This window comes from Rhipicephalus sanguineus, chromosome 4 (genome assembly GCF_013339695.2).
Source record: "Rhipicephalus sanguineus isolate Rsan-2018 chromosome 4, BIME_Rsan_1.4, whole genome shotgun sequence".
In the NCBI taxonomy this organism is placed as follows: Eukaryota; Metazoa; Arthropoda; class Arachnida; order Ixodida; family Ixodidae; genus Rhipicephalus; species Rhipicephalus sanguineus.
In genome coordinates this window covers 206,822,196-206,849,663 of record NC_051179.1, presented here as the reverse complement: position 1 = coordinate 206,849,663, position 27,468 = coordinate 206,822,196, and the positions used below count along the sequence as shown (strand labels likewise).

At 45.9% G+C, this 27,468-nt stretch overlaps 1 protein-coding gene across 1 annotated transcript in view; it reads right to left on the bottom strand.

Annotated features, from left to right (window-relative positions):
- Positions 1-2,060: 2,060 nt before the first annotated feature.
- The window catches only part of LOC119392005 (monocarboxylate transporter 12-like), a 46,931-nt gene continuing 21,523 nt past the window's right edge, over positions 2,061-27,468 (bottom strand). Inside the window, exons 3-4 of the mRNA XM_049415471.1 lie at positions 2,473-2,681; positions 2,061-2,129 (exon numbers count right to left, since the gene is read on the bottom strand). Coding sequence (XP_049271428.1) covers positions 2,061-2,129; positions 2,473-2,681 — 278 coding nt within the window. The remainder of the gene's footprint in view (positions 2,130-2,472; positions 2,682-27,468) is intronic.

Sequence of the window (27,468 nt, the reverse complement as noted above, 5' to 3'; positions counted from 1 at the left end):
AGTTTGAAGATAGGCCCGCTGCTAGAAATCCAAACTGAAAGCACGAAAGCTGGTTAGTGGCGCTTAGGGAACGTTGAAGAGTGTTTTAGATTATCTGTGCTTCTAGTTTTTGCCACCAGAGCACCGCTAGCCGACTTTCAAAGATGGCCGCCTCCAGTACCGCACGTGATGGTATTCCAGCTCGAACGTTCTTGACTGGAAAAGGTAATTATGACGTATGTTTTCCTATACCTTCCATAAACTGTTTAGCCTCATATATTATCTGATCACTAGGTATAATTTTTTAGGATGGGCAGTAGCTTGGGACTCTATATAGCGTGGTAATTTCGCCCGTATCATATCTGATACAACGGCCGTCACATGAACGCGCGTTCTTCTTGCTCTTAGTTGGAAATGAAAGCATAAGATGAAATTTTCTGCTCGCCATAAAAGACAAGCAACTGTTCAGTGTTTCTTGCTTCACTCTTTGGTTATCGATCGTACTGTTTTTTTTGTTATTTTTTTAGGTGCGGCGGTGAGGGATATCCTCGAGCGTGTTGCTGTTGGCGACAACGTAAGTGACTGAAGTGATTTTTCAGACAGCGATAACCAAGCATGTACCACAGATAACAACGTCGCGCGTGATGACGCTAGTGATGACGATGACCCGGATTTCTTCTGCAGCCGTACATCATCCTGCTCCACTTCTGGAAGGAACTGGGAAAAGGATTTGCTACAGGTTTGCCACCCAGACTTCTCCGATACTTTTAGTGAGCCGAATGACCTACAGACCCCGATGGAGTTGTTTCGGAAGTTGCTCACGAACTAAATGTTATAGATGCTAGTTCAAACAAATCTCTAGAGTACTCAAAAGTATGGCGCATTGGTCAATACGAACATCTCAGAATTGAGCAGTTCCTGGGCATCTACCTGCAGATGGGCCTCGTTCAAATGGCAAATATGAGTTTTTACTGGTAGCGGGCCAGCAGACATTCACCGATATTAGACACAATGTCTACGAATCGCTTTCTAAAGCTGATGGCATGCCTGCACACCGTGGACAACGTGCTAGCCTGTGAAATGGAGAAAACAGACAAGGTATGGAAATTTAGACCGTGGATTCTACTGTTGCAACGGAATCTCACAAAAACAGAAGAAGAGTATAACGCGGTGGATGAGGTGTATGAAAATTTAGGCCTCGGGTTCTGCTGTTGCGACGGAATCTCGCAAAAATAGAACAAGAAGACTAACGCGGTGGACGAGATAATGGTTGCTTTTACATGCAGGAGTACACTGAAGCAGTACATGCCAAACAAGCCTACCCCGTGGGGTTTTAAGCTTTGGGGGCGCGCTGGAGCAACAGGCATGCTCTACCAATTCGACGTTTATCAAACCCAGTCGAAAGAAACCTACGCAGTTGGACTGGGAGGCGATACTGTCTTCAGTATGTGCAGCGGATTTCCCTCTGACGAGGGCTTCATAGTTGCTGGTGCCCACTTTTTCGGCTACCTCAACCTCGTTGAAGAACTCACTAATAGATGTATACAGTACGTCGGTACGCTCCACCAAAACAGACAAGGATTGCCAGATCATGGAAGAAAAAGCCATAAAGAAACTTGGCCAAGGTTCCCATGATTACCGTGTCGACAACAAGAATGGTCTCGCTGTTGTACGGTGGTTTGATCGAAAAGCAGTCACCCTAGTTTAAAACTTTGCTTCTGTAGAGCCCGTGGAGACGGTCAAACGCTATGACCGCAATGCCAAGAAGCACAATGACGTACTACGCCCATGTGTTGTGGGCCTGTACAAGAGTTTCATGCGGAAGATTGATCAATAGTACTACCAAGTTTCACTGTATAAATACACCACCATCAGGTCGAGGCGGTCGTACATGTATTACTGCACCACAGCGTTTTCATATGTGCCGTAAATGCATGGAATCTGCACAGGCGCCAATCTGCCCAACTGCGCTCCAAGCCAATGCAGCTGCGTGTGTTTATCGCCGCGTTGTAAGGGAAAAAAGGGACGCCCATCTAGCTTTCCATCACCCTGCTACAAAAAAAAAAAAAAGAAGAGTTTCACTAATTGAGCCCAGTGTTGACGTCAGGAAAGAGGGTGCTGGGCATTTCCCACTGGTAACGAACCAGAGGCTGCATTGCAAGAACTGTGCGGCAAGTGAGAATAAGTTCAGTTCCATCATTTGTTCAAAATGTGCCATCACGCTTTGCCTCAACCGGGAAAGAAATAGGTTTTTTTACTATCATAGGTGCTGAAGCATGACACTGGCGTGCCGTCGACATCTGGCGGAAACTGCAAGTTCTAATTATGATGACTTGTATCACAAGAGCAAATAAACGAGATATCCGCTTTTTTTCACGCCCATTTTCTAGGCGGGTTTTGTAGGGTTAAACAACAGCCCAATATGTCGCTTTCCATGCCAACCGAACTCTGCACGGAATGGTGCCTACAATGTAAATAAGGCAAGTTGCGTACCGTTAACATGGCCGAGTGTGCTTCTTTGTCGTCCTGCGTAGCATAGTCGGCATCTCCCAGCGGAAAGAAATACAGGTTGTTTTGGAAATCCTGTATGGTTGCAGGAGCATTCACTGCTTCGGCATCTGCTTGGAATTTGGGTTTCAGTTTCCAGGAGGGATTAAAAGCGGCCGTAAACTTCTTGGTGAAGTCTTCTTTCTTCTTCTCACCTTCAAAAGGAAACAAAAACAGGGGCTCAGTTTTGCACGCCTGCACCTACGAACAGCGGCAGAGCTTGCAACGTTGCATTCACTACAGCTGTTTTAGCGTTGAAGGAGAAGTTTGCTGTTCGCACGTCAGCGCCTGATGATGCAGCTTTCCGCGAGGCTTCACCGTACGTTCCATCGCGTTATTTTTTGTGCAAATATAATAATAATAATAATAATAATAATAATAATAATAATAATAATAATAATAATAATAATAATAATAATAATAATAATAATAATCAATGAATCATTTATTTAACGTGCCCAGGAACAACCGTAAGGTCTTTGTGCTGGCGCACGCAAAAAAAAACAATAAAAATAAACAATGCAATACAGACAGTTTTCAGAAATAAAAAGAGCAAAAACACGTAGACAAAGAGAAATGAACACAAAAGGGGAGGAGTAAAATAAGACAACACGAGAAATATTGACGGGGAATAAAAAATTAGATTGCATATATATACAACTATGTGGAAAGACTGAGAAGGGAAGAATTTGTACATTGTGCCACACTATGCCAAAACAGTGCAAAGCTCGGATAAAAACAATGATTGTGGGCTATGAAAAACGTCAAGATCAAGAAAATTAACATTATAGAGACTTTGTATTCTGTGAACGGTAATGTGTTGGAAGAAGCAGGCGGGTACATGGAACGGTCTGTTCTCTCTGGTTAACTTACGCGGAATTCGAAAATTAGCACAATTGAGAAGTACAGGGCAGGATATGATACCGTGGACTAGCTTGCAAAGAAATAAGAGATCAGAGCGATTTCGTCGGCAGTGAAGTGATGGCAGTGATAATAATTCAGCAGTATTTGAACGAGATCCAGAGTCATTACTAGCAAAGCGATGGTTATATATGCTGAGGAATTTTTTCTGGACTCGTTCAATGGTGTTACCGCTGGATTGAGCAATGCCATTCCATATCACGGACGCATACTCAAGTTGCGGAAGACATATTGCCGTGTACAATTTGTGTAGGGCCATGGGAGACCTGAATTCTCCAGATATTCTACAAACACATCCGAGAGAACGAAGGCCCCGCATAGCAGCACGCTTAACGTGAGAAGAAAAGTTTAACGCGCTGTCAACAACAACACCAAGATCACTGATTTCATAAACCTTGAATAACGGCACAGAATTGACAGAGTATTGAAATGACACGCTAGATGTTTTGCGAGTGATAGACATGAATTTTGTCTTCGAGGTATTCAGAGAAAGGTTATTACCGTTGCACCATTCGGAAAAAGAGCGCAAGTCTGACTGCAGCAAGCGACAGTCGTTAACTGTGTATCGAGCGTGTCATGTGCACCTGCAACTGTGCATGCGTATCAACCATGGTGTCCCTTTATATGCGCGAGCCGTACTGGAATAAACGTCTCGTTTGGTCGCATTCGCACTTGATACATGGTGTCAGAAGTGGCTCGCTTCCTGGGGGGCGGAACCTGACTTGTTGTACAACGCGGGCCTACGAGAAGATGGAATTAGTGAAGCCTCCGGATCCCCTGCTCCTAGCCGGCAACATCTCGAAAAACTGGGACCGTTTCAAACAGAAGTTTGACCTGTGTCTTACGGCAACGGAATCTCAAAAGGAACCGAGGTCAGGAGCCGCAAAGACAGCTCTGCTGCTGAGTGCTGCAGGTGATGACGCACTGGAGGTATTTAATAACTTTACATTTCTGGAGAGCGAAAACAAAGAGGACTATGCCACAGTTCTCAAGAAATTCCAAGAGTACTGCCAAGAGCAGCAGAATGAGGTGCATGAACGATACCTGTTTCGTTTAAGGACTCAGGGAGAAGGAGAGCCCTTCGAGCACTTTTTGCGAGATTTGAGGAAGCAAGTCCGGAACTGCAACTTTGGGCTGCAAATCGACTCGATGATCCGTGACCAGGGGCGGATTATCCAGGGTTCAAAGGGTTCAAATGAACCGGGCCCTCCGGTTTTAGGGGGCCCCCCAAGGGCCAGAAAAAATGGCCGACTTCGTTGTTTTGTTCGTAAAAGTTTAACCCTCCTGCTGGATTCCCCTGATAGAAACAGATTGTCTATTTCAATAATCAATATACATGCTTCTAAGAGGTTGTTCGTTGCATAACGTGCATAATATTGAAGTCAGCTCACAGTTCTGCAGTCTGTGGTAAAAACCTTTTACTCGCCCAAGACTATGCATCGTGTAGAGGACCGTGACCAAATTGTTTTCGGCACCAATGACCCCAAATTGCGAGAGAAGATGATTGGTGAGAAGAATTTGACAGTGCTTAAGGCAGAACAGTTTTGTAAAGCCGCAGAAGTTGCAGCCCTTCGAAATGAGGCATGGACACAGCCAGAAAGCCAAGTTGCGACAGTGAAGCGACGGCCTCATTCAACTGGGTCCAAATGTAGCAGATGCAACAGGGCGCACGAACGCGGGAGATGCCCAGCATTTGGGAAGACGTGTTTTTTGTGCAAAGCAACGAACCATTTTGCAGTGTGCTGCAAGCGAAGCCCTCAGGTGCACGATGTGCGCGAAGACGAAGACGATTTCAGTATTTTGGACGTCAGTGTCGATGCTGTCGGGAGCAAGGCAGAATGGCTAACAGAGGCGCATGTAGGCGGTCAAGCTGTCCTGTTTAAAGTAGACACAGGCTCTCAGGCGAACCTGCTGCCCTCTTCAGTCTATCAAAGATGCAAAGAAAAAGCAAGCTTGAGCCCAAGCACCTCGGTCCTTCGCGCCTATAGCGGGCACGTTATCAAGCACATCGGAGTCGCCAATTTACGGGTCGTCATAAATGGCCGAGCAAGAAATATTGACTTCTTCATTCTCAAAAAAGGAAATCCTGCCATACTGGGACTACTGGCAAGCGAGGCGCTAGGACTAGTGTCCAGGTCAGTTGATGTCGTGAACACCGCAGGTGAGGACGATATTTTCAAAGAGTTCCCGCAGTTGTTCCGCGGCACTGGATGCGTTGCTCGCAAGTACAAAATCAAGTTGGAAGAAGGAGCCACGCCAGTGGTGCAACCGGCGCGACGAGTACCCTTGGCGCTAAGAGAGCCTCTGCGAGAAGAGTTGCGGCGCATGGAGCAAGCGGGAATCATACAAAAGGTCCAGGAACCAACAGACTGGGTAAGCCCCCTTGTTCTCGTTAGAAAAAAGGATGGAATGCTGCGTGTGTGCATGGATCCCAGGGAGATTAACAAGTGCTTAAAGCGCGAGCATTACCAGATGCCTAGGCGCGAAGATATCTGTAGTAGGGGCCAGGTATTTTTCGCGCCTCGATGCGGACTGAGGTTTTAACGCGATAGCGTTAGAGAGCTCGTGTCGCAGAAATTCCGCTGTCGGCGTAGGCACCGTTGGTTGTGAGCGAAAAATCATCCGTGAGCGAAAAATCGAGAAAGTAGCAAATAAAATAAACGATAAAATCTTCGGTCCCAATGAGGATCGAACCCGGGCCGTTCGCGTGTCAGGCAGGGGGTCTTACCACAAAGCCACGATGTTACTTGCAGCTGCTTCGGAAAAAAAACACTACATAAATGTCATGTAGTGAAAGTAGTCTCAACGCATTTTGTTCGGCAGGTGTCACGACGAAAACGAGCCCATACGGCGATTTGTAGGCGCAATCACGAGGCCATCAAACTACGTCGAAAAAAGGCCGGGATAGTGCAGCCATCGCCGCTAAATACACACACGAACTTTCAAACAGCTCTAAAAACGGACAACTATGTCCATCTAGCGAAAAACATATTAAGCCAACGCAGCAAACGCTAGATAATGTGCTGCCATCTGTGAGGCATTGTGAGAAATATGTCTCGACTTTTCATGGCATCCGAGAGGGCGGGCGCGCGGCGTATTATCTTGGAGGCCATGCGACTCTTGCTTTAGATCGAAAGCCTGTACAATTCGCGCGCGTGCGTGCGCGTGTGTGTGTGTAACAATACACATTAATAAGTATGCACTTAGTGGCTGAAGTGCGCACTGGGGGCCGGACTTCGCTATCGCGTTCAACTCTTAAAGGCAAAGCTTAAGGGTCCCCCAATTTTTCACCAAATCCCACTCGATGAGGCCACATCCAAGATCTGCACGTTCGGAACACCATTTGGCCGTTACAGATTTTTGAGGCTTCCGTTCGGAATTGCATCCGCACCAGAAGTATTCCAAAAAACACTGAGCGAGCTTTTTGACAGTATCCCAGGTACAGCTGTATACATCGACGACATTCTAATCTGGGGAGCAACAGCAGAAGAGCACGATGCACGCCTTAAAAATGTTTTGCAAAGGGGCCTGCGAGGCCGGCCTGACGTTTAACGCTACCAAGTGCAAGTTTCGGCAGACCGAAATTGACTGTCTCGGTGACGTCCTCACGTGCGACGGCATCCGGCCGAACCCGGCGCTTAGCGCGTCCCTCAGTGAAATGCCGTTCCCTACGGACAAGGCAGCAGTCCACAGAATGCTCGGCGTCGTGAACTATTTCGGAAAATACCTGCCGAACCTGGCCGAAAAAACAAAGCTTCTGCGCAGTCTAATCAGGAAAGACACGGTGTTTGAATGGACTGAAAACCACGCTAGCGAATGGAAAGCGATATGTCACATGCTCAGAGGGCAACGAAAATAACAGCTGATGCATCAAAAAGTGGACTGGGGGCAGCTCTTCTGCAGCAGTATGGTGATAACTGGCGACCGATAGCCTACGCTTCACGTGTGATGACGCATGCCGAACAAATGTATTCACAAATAGAAAATGAAACCATGGGCATCACCTTTACATGCGAAAAATTTCGTCACTTTGTGTATGGCCGCAAAATTATCATTGAGACAGATCACCGGCCTCTTATAGCCATCGCATCCAAGGGTATCGGAGATATGCCACCGCGACTTCAACGCTTCTTCCTTCGTTTGCTGACATACGATTATGAACTCCGATTCATTCCAGGGAAGCAGCTGGTCCTTGCCGACATGCTGTCCAGATCGTCACGACCATGCGACGAGGAATACGCAGGCTCGACAGAAGACGTCGAAGTCCACGCAGTCGCTGTTATATTGGATTTGGTGAGCGCTAAAACCCTGAACCGCTTAGTGGTAGAAACTGCAAAAGATCCGGAACTGCAAGCCCTTAGTTGTTACGTCGAAGGACAAGGAGGCGACAGCCTTGAAGGCCCAATGAAGCCGTTCGCTTCAGAATTGTCGAAAGTGCAGGGAGTGCTACTGAAGGGATGTAAAGTAGTAATCCCGAGATCCATGCGGCCGGAAATGCTTAAACGCATTCACGAAGGGCATTTAGGCCTGAACAAAAGTAAAGCAAGGGCGCGCAGCTTAGTGTTCTGGCCCGGACTGAGTAATGACATTGACAATATGTTACGAAGCTGCAGCGCATGCCGGAAGCACGCGTACGCGCAACCGAGCGAACCGATCATTTCGAGACTAACGCCGCCTCACGCGTGGTACCGGGTGGGCGTGGACCTTTTCCAATACGGGGGAAATTCTTATTTGTGCGTCTTTGATGCCCTGACGAATTTCCCAGAAGTGGAACAGTTGAGTGACACTACGGCAAGGACCGTGATTTCCAAACTGAGTGCTATTTTCTCAAGATATGGGATACCTGTAGAGGTGTGCACTGACAATGGGCCCCAGTTTTCTTCTCATGAATTCTTTCTTTTCGCATCCAGGTACGATTTCAACCATGTAACATCGAGTCCCGGATTTCCCCGCTCCAATGGACTTGCCGAGAAAGGGGTGCAAATTGTGAAAAGAATTGTGAAGAAGACGTCGGAAACCCGAGATGACCTCTGGCTGGGTCTTCTGGCCTATCGCACTGCTCCTCTTGAAGATGGTCGGTCTCCAGGAGAACTCCTACAGGGAAGAAGACTTCGCACTCCCCTACCAGACTTCACGCAAGAACCCTGCTCCCCAGTATTCAAGCGAAACCCACCCGACGCGCGGAGGAGAACTTTGCCGCCGCTAAGGAAGGGAGATGTCGTCCGGATTAAAGGCAAGCAGTGGATTCGAAGAGCCCAGGTCGTTGGCAAGCTAGCACCGCGGTCTTACCAGGTAGTCACAGAACCTTTTCTGCTTGGCACAACTGAAAGCAGTGACTCGGACAACGAGGACGCAGCCGAGAGAAACGAGCTTTCGCCACCGTGCTCAGCCGGTACGGCTTGTACACTGCCAGCGGGGACAGTCGGCACGTCCAGCACGACAACAGCAGCGCCGGCTCCTAGGCGATCAGCACGTCCAACACGTCAGCCGCGTCGGCTGTACTACGATGCTAATTTTCAGCAAGTGTGTTAAGTTTCTATGCAGTATAACTTCCCATAAAGTAAGGAAGGTGTATCGAGCGTGTCATGTGCACCTGCAACTGCGCATGCGTATCAACCATGGTGTCCCTTTATATGCGCGAGCCTTACTTGATTAAACGTCTTTCGTTTGGTCGCATTCGCACTTGATACAAACTGAATGAATTTCCTTAAAAATCTTGATGTCATCGGCATACAAGAGTAAAGAAGAATTACGAATGGCAAAAGAAACATCATTAACGTAAATTAAAAGTAGGAGTGGGCCTAATACCGACCCTTGAGGGACCCCACTAGTCACTTTATACAAATACGGCGTTTGGCCATTTACGGCTACATAACAATATCTATTGAGCAGATAGCTCTGCAGGAGATTCAGAACCGACTAGTCAACATCAAAGTGCGCAAGTTTAATCATAATCAGTATGTGGCTGACTACGTCAAAAGCCTTGCTCAGGTCACAGTAAATTACGTCAACCTGTCCTCTCTGAGAAATAGGTGTGGATATCTGCGTCATGAAACTAGCAAGATTTGTGGTAGTTGAGCTGCCAGCGAGAAAACCATGTTGGTTAGGAATCAATGAGTTTTTCACACTAGAAGACAATATGTTGTGAAAAGCCAGCTCGAAGATCTTTGATGTGGCACATAGTAGAGACATCGGGCGATAATTAGAAGCATCTGTTTTAGAGCCCGACTTAAATACTGGAAAAACACGAGCAGTTTTCCACATGCTAGGAAATGTGGAAGTGTCCAGGCAGTTATTAAGTATCGTAGGCAGTACTGGGACAAATATACTGCCATAAGCTTTTAGTATGGCGGAGGGGATGCCATCTGGCCCACATGATAAGGATGGTTTTAAGCGCTTAATGCATTCGCAGATAAGATTTTCATCCAGCGACAAAGCACTGGATGAGCTAACCACCTTGGGCTGTTGTCTGATATCAGTGCTAGAGTCTGAGGCCTTATAAGCGGATCAGAAATGCGTGGCAAAACTGTCAGCGACGGCATGCACTTCTACCCCATTGAGTCCAGTAGTCTGAAGGACTCTCCGCTTTTGCTGGACCGTTTCCATACATACTTCCAAAACTCAGCCGGCCTGTCAAAGGCGCTTTTTTCTAAGAATTCAACATACGAACTATGATCACGTTTATATAGGCGTTTAGAGAGAGTTCGAAAGAAGCTGAACTCCTCCTCCAGTCGCTGGATGGAAAACATTTAGATTTCCTGTGTGCGTGATCTTTATGCTTCAGTGCACTGATAAGTTCAGATGAGAACCAGTGGGGATATTTACGTTGTTTAGGTGTATATTGGGGAATAAAATTACGCATGCTGCTCAGTACAAGCTCCGTAAACCGATTAACCTGCTCATCAACATTTGGTTTGCAGTAACTTGTGACCACTCAACGGTAGACAAGTGATGATAGAGGCCCGTGTAATCACCTCGCTTGAAGGCAAATCTCGGAGATTTGTTACGTAACTGCTGAAGCTTGTTGTTTCGGCTGATGCGGATAATCTTACGTTAAGTGGTGGGTGGAATTTGTCCGCACGTACAAGAGAGATGTCGGAGCGGGAAACTTCAAGGGGTTGATCGTTTGACACACACAGGTCTAAGACGTTGCCACTGGAATTGACGACTGAGTTATGTTGCAGTAGGGAATTAAACGCCAGAAAGTCCAAGAGCAGGCTGCACTTTTTCTCTATGAAATGATTGTAATGAGAAAAAGTAAGCGTGCTCCAGTCAATTCCAGGTGCATTGAAATCCCCAAGAACAATAATTCTGTGCCCACTATGAGAAGATACCACAAGTTCAATGGAAGACATGACATATTATTATTATTATTATTATTATTATTATTATTATTATTATTATTATTATTATTATTATTAATATTATTATTATTATTATTACTGAAGCATAAAGATCACGCACACAGGAAATCTAAATGTTCTCCATCCAGCGAGTGGAAGGAAGAGTTCAGCTTCCTTCGAACTCTCTCTAAACGCCTATATAAACGGGATCATAGTTCGTATATCGAATTCTTAGAAAAAAGCGCCTCTGACAGGCCGGCTGAGTTTTGGAAGTATGTACGTAAACGGTCCAGCAAACGCGGAGAGTCCTTCAGACTACTGGACTCAAATGGGGTAGAAGTGCGTGCCGTCGCTGACTGTTTTGCCACGCATTTCTCATCCGTTTATAAGGCCTCAGACTCTAGCACTGATATCAGACAACAGCCCAAGGCGGTTAGCTCATCCAGTGCTTTGTCGCTGGATGAAAATCTTATCTGCGAATGCATTAAGCGCTTAAAACCATCCTTATCATGTGGGCCAGATGGCATCCCCTCCGCCATACTAAAAGCTTATGGTAGTATATTTGTCCCAGTACTAACTACGATATTTAATAACTCCCTGGACACTTCCACACTTCCAAGCATGTGGAAAACTGCTCGTGTTTTTCCAGTATTTAAGTCGGGCTCTAAAACAGATGCTTCTAATTATCGCCCGATGTCTCTACTATGTGCCACATCAAAGAACTTCGAGCTGGCTCTTCACGACATATTGTCTTTTAGTGTGAAAAACTCATTGATTCCTAATCAACATGGTTTTCTCGCTGGCCGCTCAACTACCACAAATCTTGCTAGTTTCATGACGCAGATCTCCACACCTATTTCTCAGAGAGGACAGGTTGACGTAATTTACTGTGACCTGAGCAAGGCTTTTGACGTAGTCAGCCGCACGCTGATTATGGTTAAACTTGCGCACTTTGATGTTGACTTGTCAGTTGTGAATCTCCTGCAGAGCTATCTGCTCAATAGATATTGTTATGTTGCCGTAAATGGCCAAACGTCTTCTTTGTATAAAGTGACTAGTGGGGTCCCTCAAGGGTCGGTATTAGGCCCACTCCTATTTTTAATTTACGTTAATGATGTTTCTTTTGCCATTCGTAATTCTTCTTTCCTCTTGTATGCCGATGACATCAAGATTTTAAAGGAAATTCATTCAGTTAACGACTGTCGCTTGCTGCAGTCAGACTTGCGCTCTTTTTCCGAATGGTGCGACGGTAATAACCTTTCTCTGAATACCTCGAAGACAAAATTCATGTCTATCACTCGCAAAACATCTAGCGTGTTTATGAAATCAGTGAGCTTGGTGTTGTTGTTGACAGCGCGTTAAACTTTTCTTCTCACGTTAAGCGTGCTGCTGTGCGGGGCCTTCGTTCTCTCGGATGTGTTTGTAGAATATCTCGAGAATTCAGGTCTCCCATGGCCCTACACAAATTGTACACGGCAATACGTCTTCCGCAACTTGAGTATGCGTCCGTGATATGGAATGTCATTGCTCAATCCAGCGGTAACACCATTGAACGAGTCCAGAAAAAATTCCTCAGCATATATAACCATCGCTTTGCTAAAAATGACTCTGGATCTCGTTCAAGTACTGCTGAATTATTATCACTGCCATCACTTCACTGCCGACGAAATCGCTTTGATCTCTTATTTCTTTACAAGCTAGTCCACGGTATCATATCCTGCCCTGTACTTCTCAATTGTGTAAATTTTCGAATTCCGCGTAAGTTAACCAGAGAGAACAGACCGTTTCATGTACCCGCCTGCTTCTTCCAACACTCTACCGTTCACAGAATACAAAGTCTCTATAATGTTAATTTTCTTGATCTTGACGTTTTTCATAGCCCACAATCATTGTTTTTATCCGAGCTTTGCACTGTTTTGACATAGTGTGGCACAATGTACAAAGTCTTCCCTTCTCAGCCTTTCCACATAGTTGTATATATGCAATCTAATTTTTTATGCCCCGTCAATATTTCTCGTGTTGTCTTATTTTACTCCTCCCCTTTTGTGTTCATTTCTCTTTGTCTACGTGTTTTTGCTCTTTTTATTTCTGAAAACTGTCTGTATTGTATTGCTTATTTTTATTGTTTTTTTTTGCGTGCGCCAGCACAAGGACCTTACGGTTGTTCCTGGGCACGTTAAATAAATCATTGATTGATTGATTGATGTCATGTCTTCCATTGAACTTATGTCATATCTTCTCATACTGGGCACATAATTATTGTTCTTGGGGATTTCAAGACACCTGGAATTGACTGGAGCACGCTTATCTTTTCTCATTACAATCATTTCATAGCGAAAAAGTGCAGCCTGCTCTTGCACTTTCTGGCATTTAATTGCCTACTGCAACATAACTCAGTCGTCAATTCCAGTGGCAACGTCTTAGACCTGTGTGTGTCAAACGATCAACCCCTTGAAGTTTCCCGCTCCGACATCTCTCTTGTACGTGCGGACAAATTCCCCCCACCACTTAACGTAAGATTATCCGCATCAGCCGAAACAAAGAGCTTCAGCAGTTACGTAAACAAATCTCCGAGATTAGCCTTCAAGCGAGGCGATTACACGGGCCTCTGTCATCACTTGTCCACCGTTAGTGGTCAAAGGTTACTGACAAACCAAATGTTGATGACCAGTTGATCGGTTTACGGAGCTTGTACTGAGCAGCATGCGTAATTTTATTCCCCAATATACACCTAAACAACGTAAATATCCCCACTGGTTCTCATCTGAACTTATCAGTGCACTGAAGCATAAAGATCACGCACACAGGAAATCTAAATGTTCTCCATCCAGCGACTGGAAGGAAGAGTTCAGCTTCTTTCGAACTCTCTCTAAACGCCTATATAAACGGGATCATAGTTCGTATATTGAATTCTTAGAAAAAAGCGCCTCTGACAGGCCGGCTGAGTTTTGGAAGTATGTACGTAAACGGTCTAGCAAAAGCGGAGAGTCCTTCAGACTACTGGACTCAAATGGTGTAGAAGTGCATGCCGTCGCTCACTGTTTGGCCACGCATTTCTCATCCGTTTATAAGGCCTCAGACTCTAGCACTGATATCAGACAACAACCCAAGGCAGTTAGATCATCCAGTGCTTTGTCGCTGGATGAAAATCTTATCTGCGAATGCATTAAGCGCTTAAAACCATCCCTATCATGTGGGCCAGATGGCACCCCTCCGCCATACTAAAAGCTTATGGTAGTATATTTGTCCCAGTACTGACTACGATATTCAATAACTGCCTGGACACTTCTACACTTCCTGGCATGTGGAAAACTGCTCGTGTTTTTCTAGTATTTAGGTCGGGCTCTAAAACAGATGCTTCTAATTATCGCCCGACGTCTCTACTATGTGCCACATCAAAGATATTCGAGCTGGCTTTTCACAACATATTGTCTTCTAGTGTGAAAAACTCATTGATTCCTAACCAACATGGTTTTCTCGCTAGCCGCTCAACTACCACAAATCTTGCTAGTTTCATGACGCAGATATCCACACCAATTTCTCAGAGAGGACAGGTTGACGTAATTTACTGTGACCTGAGCAAGGCTTTTGACGTAGTCAGCCACATACTGATTATGATTAAACTTGCGCACTTTGATGTTGACTAGTCGGTTCTGAATCTCCTGCAGAGCTATCTGCTCAATAGATACTGTTATGTAGCCGTAAATGGCCAAACGCCTTATTTGTATAAAGTGACTAGTGGAGTCCCTCAAGGGTCGGTTTAGGCCCACTCCTATTTTTAATTTACGTTAATGATGTTCCTTTTGCCATTCGTAATTCTTTCCTCTTGTACGCCGATGACATCAAGATTTTTAAGGGAATTCATTCAGTTAACGACTGTCGCTTGCTGCAGTCAGACTTGCGCTCTTTTTCCGGATGGTGAAACGGCAGTAACCTTTCTCTGAATACCTCGAAGACAAAATTCAGTCTATCACTCGCAAAACATCTAGCGTGTCATTTCAATACTTTGTCAATTCTGTGTACTTATGCAAGGTTTATAAAATCAGTGATCTTGGTGTTGTTGACAGCGCGTTAAACTTTTCTTCTCACGTTAAGCGTGCTGCTATGCGGGGCCTTCGTTCTCTCGGATGTGTTTGCAGAATATCTCGAGACTTCAGGTCTCCCATGGCCCTCCACAAATTGTACACGGCAATATGTCGTCTACAACTTGAGTAGGCGTCCGTGATATGGAATGATATTGCTCAATCCAGCGGTAACACCATTGAACGAGTCCAGAAAAAAAGTCCTCATCATATATAACCATTGCTTTGCTAAAAATGACTCTGGATCTCGTTCAAATACTGCTGAATTATTATAACTGCCATCACTTACAAGCTAGTCCACGGTGTCATATCCTGCCCTGTACTTCTCAATTGTGCTAATTTTCGAATTCCGCGTAAGTTAACCAGAGAGAACAGACCGTTTCATGTACCCGCCTGCTACCTCCCACACTCTACCGTTCACAGAATACAAAGTCTCTATAATGTTAATTTTCTTGATCTTGACGTTTTTCATAGTCCACAATCATTGTTTTTATCCGAGCTTTGCACTGTTTTGACATAGTGTGGCACAATGTACAAAGTCTACCCCTTTTCAGTCTTTCCGCATAGTTGTATATATGCAATCTCATTTTTTATTCCCAATCAATATTTCTCGTGTTGTGTTATTTTACTCCTCCCCTTTTGTGTTCATTTCCCTTTGTATACGTGTTTTCGCTCTTTGGTTTTCATATTTTGTTCTAGAATCTGGAATATGCCAGGTTTTTTTGCGATGTGTATAGAAAGTGCTTGAAGTTAATGTCAGCATTCGTAGGCGCTCCAGAAAACTCATGCTATTTCTTCTTTCTGTTAAAAGTCACTTTTTAGCTATCTTCCAACACAGGGTTAATAATACTAACGAAAGATTAGAGACTCGTGCGGACAATCAACCGGCTGCATAAACCACCGAAGCGCCTCTACTTCTTCAGATACCTGCATAAGACGAAATGATGCCTGCGCTATCTCGAGGGTTAAATATTGAGAAAGGTAACGCTGCTACCAAGTTTAGCAAAATAAGCTACCAAGCATGTGTACCATGCTCCCGCCCATGCTACTGAAATCATGCATGTACACTATCATGACCTGGTCTTCTGACTATGCATTAACTGAAATAATCGCATTAGTAAGCAGGCGCGCAACTCCACCAATCCTTGAAGAATGCACTTGGTGCCATCTCGAGTAGACAGCTGAATGCCTTAACGAAAGCGTGCAACGAAAGACACACTCGGCGCTTTTGCTGTACTTGCTAGCAAAGAGACAAGTATGAAAAAAAGAACGGGTATGCTGTTTCAGCATGTACCTTTTCTGCATGCCTGGAACACCTTTGCCATGTTCGAGAAATCATACGCATCAGGGTCACTTGATAGATCCGCATCTGGTTCTAGAGTGTTTATAGATCTTTTACCTGAAAAAAAATGAGCCAAAATGTAGGTTGGCATCATGACAGATTCTACAAAAGTATTTTTGTGTAGAAATTATCCTCTATCGGTCACGATAGTGCTCGATCCACAGGAGGGTGGGACCGTGAATCTCGTGTTCCCACATTAGGACGCGCGCTTTTTTATCTGAATCTATGAATTTGCATAGTTTCTGCTCACCGGCAATATTGATTTGTTCATAGTAAGCCATGATGGTGCACGGTGCTCGACTGCTGACCCGAAGGTTTTGATTCCGGCCGCGGCGGCAGGAGGCCCGTCGACTATTCTAGCTCGGAATTAAGTGCGGAATTAAGCACGCCATATGGTCGACATTTCCAGAGCCCTCCACAACGGCGTGCGTCATAATTAAATCGGGATTTTGACATGTAAAGCCCTAGAGTCTTATTGTGATTTTGTGGTGCTTCGTGCAGCCAATGTTGACACTTTAAACACATCTTACGATATGTGGATAATGTTATGCGTTGATATTTACATTAGTTCGCAAACTGACATGGAACAACTTATTCCTAATTTGTACTTGAACGGGACTTCAAAACTGAATCAGCGCGGCTAAGAAATTCTACAAAGTTCTACTCCAGCTAACTCAGCTGATCATCTTGACTGTCCTTGAGTGGCCCGATAGTGTCAGTCAGTTTGCCTCCAGGAAAAAGTTACCGGACATATAAGCTTCACCTTCGAGTCAAAAACGATGGCGGACACTTTTCGCATACCTTCCTTATTTGCTTGCCGTGCGTCGGTTCACGGTGGACACTGTACCATGGCGTTAGGAAAGCAACGCCTGTACGCGTGACATTCACTGCTGTAAACTCTTCTTCGGCGCCCACTTAACCACCGTTGCGGTGCACGGACTACGCCATAGTTCCTTTCCGGAGTAGCTAAGGACGTTCTACCCGTCTGTAAGTCTATGCGCACTTACTGAATCATAGCTGGGCCACGCATAATGAGTGGGTAATGTTAAGACAGGTATTCGGTCTAAGTGTGACACGTGGCTCGATTTTACACTTCTGCCGCGTAGTGTCTGGGCTGTTTACGGGACTTCGCGCTTGACATGACGCTTTTTGTGGGTCTTTTCTTGATGTCTCCAATGCTGTTCTGCCTATGTGGTAACTACCAACGAAAATGCCTGGTTTCGGTCACGGCTCGAACTGCATTCCGTGTACACATTGGGATTTTCGCTCACGGGCGACGCCGCTGGCGTTGGCAGCTTATTTCCTTTTTTATGTAGCTTGCGCTCCTTGTCCCGAGAAGGCTTTTACTCCAGCGTCACGAAATTTTTCAACAAAGTCTTTACGGAAGCTTCTTACAGTGTTTCCGGTACAACACATTCATAATGGTTACATATACACATTTCGCACGCCTGGGTGCCTACCCCATTCAGTAAGGCACTCGCTTTTAAAGCGTGGGGCTCCAGGTTTATGAACCGACAAAGATGCTTATCTAGACATTTATTTCTTTATGACGATTCGTCTTATGTACTAGACGAAGAGACCGATAGACAGGTTCGGCTTAGAGTGCAGTGCTTTACTGTAGCCTTGACACATTGTAGACTGAGGGAGACTTTCTTTTCCGCATGCGCAAAAATCGGCCGTACACAAACCGCCGTGCCATGAATATTGCGCAAAGCCATACCTAGAGCATGCGCCATGCGCCAACAACAGCAAAACTAGAACAAAATGAAGTGTAGCTTTCTTGACATCAGTAAAGTGCATACTTCTTAATTTAACAGTAAAATAGCAATAAAGCGCAATGATAATGTTGTTCTAATCGATCAATCTATCTTTAATTGATAAATCAGGCCCATGGCTGCCAGATAGGCCCCGTAAAGCCACCTAAATGGCCTCAAAGTATAGATTAAAGATAGCCAGACCGGACATTTTGTAGGCGAAAAGTTGCCAATTACATTGGCGAAACGTTCGTTGTATTCCCAGGTACAAAATAACTTTTGTCGCATGCAACAACAATGGCCTCTAGACCTGCGTAAGGAATCCTTGAGAGCTGCCACGCAGACGTGCATTTGAACGCCACCTGCTGTTACAATCAGCCGAAAGATACTTTTCCGATTGATTGATGGCGTTACTGGTATTTACAGAGCCGCATCTTGAGCTACCTTTAGTTTGCGCGTCGCTTTACACAACACCGAGGATTTTTTTATTGTAGTCTGGCCCAGGAATTTTTTTTTATAGTAAGACACATTATTGCCAGCCACAGCACTGAGGATTAGCAGCGGATCTTCACGATCGAGTACTCTCAGGCAGCCTGAGTCCAATTAATCTTGGAATAGGCATACGTTTGGGACATAAACAATTCTTTTACTCTCGAATGCAGCTTCAATTTTGGAAATTTTTAACCCAGTCGAAAACTTGCCGATCTCATTGTACCATTTCGAAACAACACAACACCAGGCCCTGATAAAACCAAATATGCGCATCAACTGAAATTTACCTTGAAAACAAAGCTCTTCGTCTCATTCTTTCTTACATACATGGCTGTACATCGCCCACCTGTGCTAGCCGAGTGTTGCGAAGACAACATTTCACTTCCCAAATTTCTGAGCCAGACTTACCGCAGCCATTCGATAAGACCATCACTTAAGTGCGCAAAGTTTGATCTAACCAGAATCTGATCATCGCGCCATGTGCCTTACTGATTCGCTCTAGCGCTATCACGTAGTAGAAGCCATGATTACAACGCGCTACCGCGCTATACACAGCACACTTGTTTCTGCTGAGAGAAAGTGACGATCAAAAGTTGTCAATGTTCTTAAAGTGAACAACTAATTAACTAACGCGGAAATCGTTGAGAGACCACGGACGAAAATGACTCTCCACAGCATGCGTGCGAATACTTGAGTTATTATTGTGCGCACATAATGGTTCGCTGTATGTTAGCCGGCAACGCCACAGTATATCTTACTGAACCAAGCGTGAAGCGACAACAGATGGCGCCGAACCAGATGCGTTGGCATGAAGTATGAACTTGAAGCCAAGTGCCTGTATTTCCTGAAACAGGCCCTTCGAGACAGCCTACATATCTTTACAGCAGCAATGAGCTTCGGGGATACCCGGTGTTAACAATTTTCGTCATTGATTTTTCGAAGCCAGGCACCATGTAGCCCAATCTGGTTATTAACGCAATCTGGCAACCCTGCTTGTGCCTCATTCAGGTCGACTGATAACATGACAAAGGACAGCGTAAGCCTAGTGTTCTCTTGCTGTTTTATCGTGATGCCAATAAAGAGCTCATGTCGCACAAGAATCGGTGCCGACGAGAGCGGCGTTGTCTGTGAGCGAAGAATTCCGATAGATGTCAAAAACAATCAGGGCTCGAACCACAGAAGGCCGCGTAGCAGCCATGTGTTGCAGCACAGAGGCTCGCCAGCGCTTGCAACCAGATCTGAGTAGTATACTTCTTACTCAGTATTTGCATTTTTTTTCATCGAGAACAATTTGTCAAGTGCACAGATACCTCTAACCAATATTTTTTTTATTTTTTAATGTTCACGTGCCAACGTTTCAAAGCGAGCTCGGCTCTTTCAGGGGTGGATTCCGACCTGTCGGCCAGCAGCGGTGAGGAGTGTTAAAAGACTGGGCATGCAAACACAGGCACGAGAGAGAATCAAGAAACCACAAACGCCGACTAACCTATGGTTTCTTGAGTTCTCTCTTTTGTCCGTGTTTGCGTGCTAAGTCTTTTAGCATCAATACTTACCAGCTAGCTGAGCTCTTTAATATTTTTAGATAAGTATCGTCGGCCGCTGCCGATGAAAGTCAAAGGGCCAGTAAACAAGTTCCTACTTTTTTTTACACTTCCCAAACAAGCTCGCTAATTCATGCAGAAGCGGTCACATTTTTCGAATATCACAGCGCTGCGCGCCACGCAGACTCAATTTTGAAAGAATTCCCGCGCTCCTCTTTTGTGCATGAGCAGTTCTTTTCGCTACCGCAGGGACGTAACCTTGCTAATGGGCAACGTTAAGTCGCACTGACTTCGTGTACTGGCCCCCATTACTACGAAAAGGCGCCGTGGCCCTGTGGTGATGCAGTTTTGGTAGCGCAGTCCACGTTTCAATTTTCCTGTGCTGTCCTTTTCGTTAAGGCGCGTTTACACTAGAGCGACACGACACGGATTTCGGTCTGCCGACTCTCGCCGGGAGTGTCTTTTGTCGTGTCGTCGTCCTATTTACACTGCAACGACGCCAACAGTCGGCCGATCGTCTGTTAAAGACACCGTCCGCGCCTTATCGTGCTCCCAGCCTTTCGTCGGCCGATTCTCTTGTCACACAGAAGGCGCGCAGAGCGACACCGACTCAACTTGCGCGCAAAAGTTGAAAACGGGGGACCACCTGCTGCTCATTTAGGCCGTCCTTCCTCCTCTACCATTGTCCCTCTTGGTGTAGCGGCGCGGCCCTCACCACCGCTTCCGGCGTCGGGGAACGGGGTGCGGACAGACAAAGGGAAGCAAAGAAAAGACGTAGGAGGGGTGCGTGAGATGCCCATTGTCAAATGCCCGAGGATGTCGAGGGGGATCTCCCCCTTCGACGTTCGAAGTAACGACATGGGCAAATTTTCGCTCTATCACATATCTCCCGACGACCTGCCGACGACCAGTCTCCCGATGCGTTTTGAGCGTGTTTTTGGTCTGCCATCATGTTACACTTCTACGACATGCTGTCTTTGGAGGCGTCTGGTTCGTCGTCGGCCACGTGTGACCAGACGGTCCGGCGACATCGGCGGGCGACCCGTCGGCCGACCGTCTGCGTCTGCCTCGTGTCTGTGTCGGTGTCGTGTCGCTCTAGTGTAAACGCGCCTTTAGAGCCGATACTAGCTGAACTAGCGACAAGGCCTGAACGAACGCCTCCGGGAGGCGGCTAGCGACTTTACCGCTAGAGAAAGTGCGCACGTGCCTTGGCCTATTTCTTTACCTAGCCAGTGTCTCGCACCGCGCTTCCTCACCGCGTCGCTCTGCCACGAGCGACACATAGCCTTGCTCGATCATAGGCTCTGCGCCGATGACGTATGTGCTGACATGTTACGTTGCTGAAGTGGGCGCAGTCGTTGGCTGCGCGCAAATGACGTAATCGCTGACGGGTTTCGTTGCCGAAGGGGGCATATAGTCGCGACAAACGGCTACGCTTACTACTCTTCGCTGCCGAGAATGGTGGGAAGGCTGAGCGAGAAACCGAAACCAGCCGACGCGGGTTGTTCAATACCCTATCGTTTCGTTATTGCAGCATTTATTCGCAAAATGCTCGCGGCAGCATGATCACATGATAAATTTTGGACTGTTTACTGGCCTCACTGGCGGGTGCAGCACCCATGCATTTTCTCAGCCGGCCAGCCATTTCTTATGATGAGGCCGAACGACGCTTTATGGAACACTGCCTATATGAGATGCTGCTGCTCTTTAAGTACGATTAACTTTTCCCGAGCATCTCTGCCCAGCTCTGCTTGAAAATGCTTCGGGAAGAGACCCTATACAGGCTTCATGTCGAGCCACGTGAACAGGAGTAATACACCATGGTTGATTGTGAAACGAGTGAATGGTGTAATGCTTCCCACTCATTACTAGGGGCCTAATTTATGTTCACCATTGTCTTGAGACACAGCGTCAACGAAGTGTGGAGCTCGTATTTTTTAGGAGGTGCCCCCGAAAAGTTTACCACGGCCAAGGGCAATGACGTTCCTGTCCTCATGGAACATTTACATCAATAAACTATAAGCGAAGCATGGCGCGCGTATGAGAAGGCAATATCAGCGGATTGCGAAACGCTACCGCGATTCTCTTATGTGCGAAGCTTAGGAGTCATCGCAGATATTTGAAGCGACATTAAGTTCTCTTTTACATGCAGTGCAATGAGCGGCGTACATGCTGAAGAAAAACCTCATGTTGATATTTACAGCGCTTCCGTACTATGTTCTAATAAGCTTCTACGACCCGTCTGACATGATTTCGTTTCATATAGGAAAGGCAGATACGTACGCTCTATTAGTTCAACCGCGTATTCCATGGCGTAGTCTTGAGCGGCTGTTTCCGCGGTTTCACTTATGGCGAGGCTTGATGCTTCAATTCCTCGTCCTCCGCAAGCCCAGTCAGAGAAGGTTTTGCATCGAGTTGTCGTCCAATTGATCCACCCAATCATGCGCAGTGCTGCAAAATAAAATGATGCGATTACAATTCAGGCCACCACGAATATCACCAAATAGCTTATTTTGGCTCCTGTGGTCAGTTTTTGCGAGAAGGATACAGAGTTGATGTAAGGGCTATGTGTTTTCGCATTACCGACATGCGCAAGGCGTTCATCACGGAACGTCAATTAGTGTACAACCTTTGACGCACTTGCGCTCGTGCAACAGTGCTAAGGCGTTTGTACTAGCGCAGAGCGGTAAATATAAGGAGGACAACAGGGGAAGGTACGCGAATGCTTCCGCTGCTTTCCGTTACTTGCGTTCGTGTTTTACGATGGTCGCCACTATCGCTAAGAGGACTCCAAAGCGAAAGCTCCGTAGCCCCCTTCGGCCCACTACACAATCCATGAGGCCCTGGCTCAGCGCCTTCCATAGCGCGCCTTTTCCGTGTTCCTCCAGCAGTCGGTCAGGTCACACGAACGCTGTTTTTTTAATGTTTTTTGTACTCTAACAAGCCGGCGCCTCTCCGTGGAAGATGCCAATGACGTCTGGTGATCCAGGAAATCGCCTTCGCATCGCCTCAGCGTTGCGCTATCGCAAACGTGAGGTGAGCACACAGCCGCCGTGCGACTGTTTTGTGGCGAATCTTGCACAGGGTGCGCATTCATGGCTTTGACATTATCAAAAGATGTTTACTTAATCTTGAACGGGAAGCTATAAAAAGTGTAAGCCACTCAGCTGTAAGGGTGGACAACCAACGAAGTTGTTGGTACACGACACGGCGGAGGCTATTTTCGGTATCAAGGCAAGATTCAACGTTCCCATCAACGTTCAGGCTATGGTGAACCACGACACATTGACAACACCGTCAACGAGGTGCACATCGAGCGACGTTTCTTCATCAAGACCGCAGCCTCTTCCCGACATACTTCGACTTGGCTGGCTTACCGCACGCACACGCACGATCTTGATCAGAGCTTGTAGTGGCGTCGTAGGCCGACAGCGCAAAACTGGCAAAGCAGGGGAAAGCGAAGATAACAGAGGAGGAAGGCCGAGTACAGGTAAGAAATGCAATTGTGGGAGGGGTGGAAGAGAGTAAATACACAGTAAAGCATAGTATAGTGCAGCAAGAGGTGAGATGAAGTGATGTCAAGGTGAGAAGGAGGGGAGAAAGTAAAGCATACCATACCTACACCAAGGGGCGGATGAGCGAAGTTGAGGGGGAGGAGGAGGAATATGATGAACGGGCAATGGATAGCACAGTATAGCCACGTATAACATACTATAGCAAGGAGTGGCGAGGGGAAGTGACGGTGAGGAACAATGGGAGGGTGGGTAGGAACATTGGGAGGGAACATTGGGGTTCATGAGGAACGGTGAGGAACAGGAGGGAGGGTAGTCTAGACATGCTAATAAAAGCCACCAGCTCTGCTGTTTCCTCAGTATTCACACCACCAATGCGCAGCAGCGTAATATTTTAGTAGTATTCACTTACAGAGAGCTTACAGAGAATCCACTGAAGTCAGCATCACCTCATAACAAATGCCTTGCTGGGCAAACATTTTCCCAAGAGCAATATAAAGCAGTATCCAGAAAACGGCGCGAAAAACGTGGAAGAAGGGAGACGAGAACAGCACAAGCGCGTTGCTCTTGTGACCCTTCGTACACGTTTTCACGCAGTTTTTTTGGATAATGAAATACCATCTCGCCCAACAGTCCATTATTCGGAAATATACACCATCTTAATATTTTGCTCTTGCCAGGAGGCGCGTGCGTGTCTTGGCAGACAGCGTCCAGTTTGGAGAACTACCGCCACCTGTCGAGGAAACTTGGTCATGGACTGGAAAGCCCCGAGCCCCATACAGCTTCGCTATATAATTGACTCGTTGCCATTTCGCGTTTTTTCACGTGTGGGAAGGCCGCACCTTTCACGTATATCACATACTGAGGTATATCACATATAAATTGAGGCAGCTTTGGACTAGTGGCGCCAAGCCTGAACGAAGTTTGTCTGCTTATTTCTATTTCTTAATTTCTCTCGCATTTCTTCCTTCCTGTATTTCTGTTCCTTGCTTCCTCTTTCTATCTCTTGCATTGGATGGCCACGCACGGCGGACACTGACGTACATAGTTGAAAGCTTTGACCAGATGCCACTTCATAAGCTGAAATTGCGCGTGCGCTGCCCGCACCAGTGGCGAGGCGGACATTGAGGCATCGAAGCACACTCTTCCCCTTGCTCTGCCTCACACGCTGCCGAGCATTGTATTTAAAAAAATGGGGGATGCTTAAGCTTCACCTTTAAGAGTTTAACGCAATAGCGATATCCGGCCCCATCCTCATCGTGCTCCATTTCGCTTGTCATTATGTTCAGTCGCCCGGTCTGACACACGCACACACACTCGGCATACCTATAGTAAAGGTAAAGGTTTCGCCCTCTTCAACAGCACCTTTATGACGACAGTGTACCCACTACGTGTGTGTAAGAGAATGTGCGTACTAATGTGTATGGCCTTTGCAATGGGTGGCATGCTTTAAACCAGCAGCAATTACGCGCGTGATAATTTTCCGAAGTTGCGATGCACCCACTACGTATGCGTAAGGGAATACGCGCAGTAATGTGTGTGCCCTTTGTCATGGATGGTCGGCTTTAAAACACCAACACGTTTATCCAGTTCACATGCTGTGACACCCGATGGCAATATACGCTTGTACACCGTCTTACTGCGATATTACATCTCGTACTGCGACACCTGTACACAGGACGCGTATGTTTGTGAAGCATTAAAGTTAATTTCAGTGCAGTTCCAAGCAATGGAGTTGCTCTGCGGTAGAACACTTGCTTGCCACGCAGACCGCTTGGGTTCGATTCTGAGTCGAACCATTTTCACAACCTCAACTTACTTAATATTGACTTGTTCAGGGTTACATAATTCCGGATTAGCCTAATTCGGCCTAATCGGGATTAGCTTAATCTGGCATTACTCAGTCTTCCAATGGTTAGGCAATCTCAACATAAAATTACCTTGTTCAAGACTGCCTTCATCCGGCTTCCCTTAATGTGGCCATACTGATCCATCCAGCTGGCTAGGCGTTCTCAATTTACTCGAAATTTACTTTTCGGGATTAGCTCAAACTGGATTAGGTAATCCTGCTTAATCCGGATTATCTGAATCCAGTCCGGCGTAATCTACCTCATTGCTAGGCCATCTCATCTTGGCCCGTATTATCGTAATTGAAGTGAATTTAATCCCACTTTATTCGATCCTGCGATTAGCATAATCTGACGTAATCCACCCAAATCCGGCATAATTTGGCTTAATTTGTATCGTTTAATATTGATTGGCATCGATCAGTGTTGGTCCGAGCCTAATTGGGCCGGGATATAATGGCATAACTAAGCTTTTCTAAGCTTTTTTATTTGGATTAATCCGGCAGCTTTATTGGTATTGATTATTAATGTTCAGTATTGATTGCTATTGATTAGTATTGTTTGGCCCCACTAATTTTATTTAGCCTGAACTATGAATTACTTGTCTTAAATGGGCTTATCTAAGCTTAAGTTGTCTTGAGTAGGGTTAGGCAATGTGGGCCAAATATCTGTAGACTTTGCACGGCCTAATATATAGCGTAAAAGCTCATCTGTTATAGCAGCTTCACACAATGAATATGCCAAGCAGCTATAGCGAACCAAGTATTTAAATCGCGCATGAATTTCTTTAACAGCATGTTCACGGCCAGCAATCAAAATGCACGGTCATATGCTACCACAACTCAACAACTAATCTCAGATATCATGCAACTTACAGTCGGATACCAGTGGTCGCGTTTTAATTCCGCCTCCCATTTTTAAGTGAGAAGCATTTCTTAGCTAACCTCTGGCACTTTTTAGTGTTTATCTACGTATCTATCTATCTAGCCGCCTATGTCTGGGAGCTCTCACGATCGCCTCAACTTGGTATGGACCAAAATTGGCATGGGAGGGTAAGAGGATTTGACGAATATGAATGTCGGGCGATGACATGAATAACGTGAAATTTTTGACGCGTACGTCGTCAAACCCTTTCCGCCGGACCCATGTGGATGGAACATTCCCGTTTACCACGGGCCGCGGTGTACGAGTATTATTCAATCAATCAATCAATCAATCAATCAATCAATCAATCAATCAAATATTTAATTAATTAACTAATATATAATTAATTAATTAATCAATCAATCACTCAATCATTCAATAAGTTTACTATCATGATATAAAAGGATGTTACAGGGAGTAAAATATACAGACGAAGGTCCCAAAGTACACGACTGCAAGGGGACCCTCGCCACAGGTGATTGACAGTTTATATCTACCCAGGAACGGCGAGAACAGACATTGGTAATCTAAATTGGGCAGCGTTAAGAAAACCGACATTGGCAGCGTTGACCCGACAAGTGGAAAGAATAAAATTAGGGTCCCAGCAGGAATCGAACACAAGCATTCAGCTTGGCAATTAGGTATTCTACTGCAGAGCCACGTTACATCTATAAACTGGTTTGGAAATACAGCCTATGCAAGCGTAATGTCGGTGCAACGTCAATTGTGGTTGTGGTGCGGGCTATTTAATTTTACAAGGAAGCAATAAACACTACATATGGACGCCTGTGATACAGGCGTCATATCAGCTTAACGTCTGTGGTTCCGTTGTTCGCTCCGCTTTTATAGCAATGTAATAAACACTACATTTGTATTCCTATGATTCAGCAACCTATGTTGAAGCACTGCTCGACCCCGGAGGAACGCATTGACGAAAGTTACGTATGATATTCACACGTTTGCACCATAAAGTGCACTTAGTTTCGATAATACTGGCGTGTGTACTGTAACGTGAGGGCTCACGTTAGAGTACACACGTCAGTTTAAAGAGTAAACGCCAGTGTTGCCAACCTGCCTGGTAAGCCCACATGTGCACACAACTACTACAACTACAAAAACACGTCAATCCGCCGCGTAACGCTTGATCAAAGCCATAAAAACAGAGCACACAAGCACATCAGCTT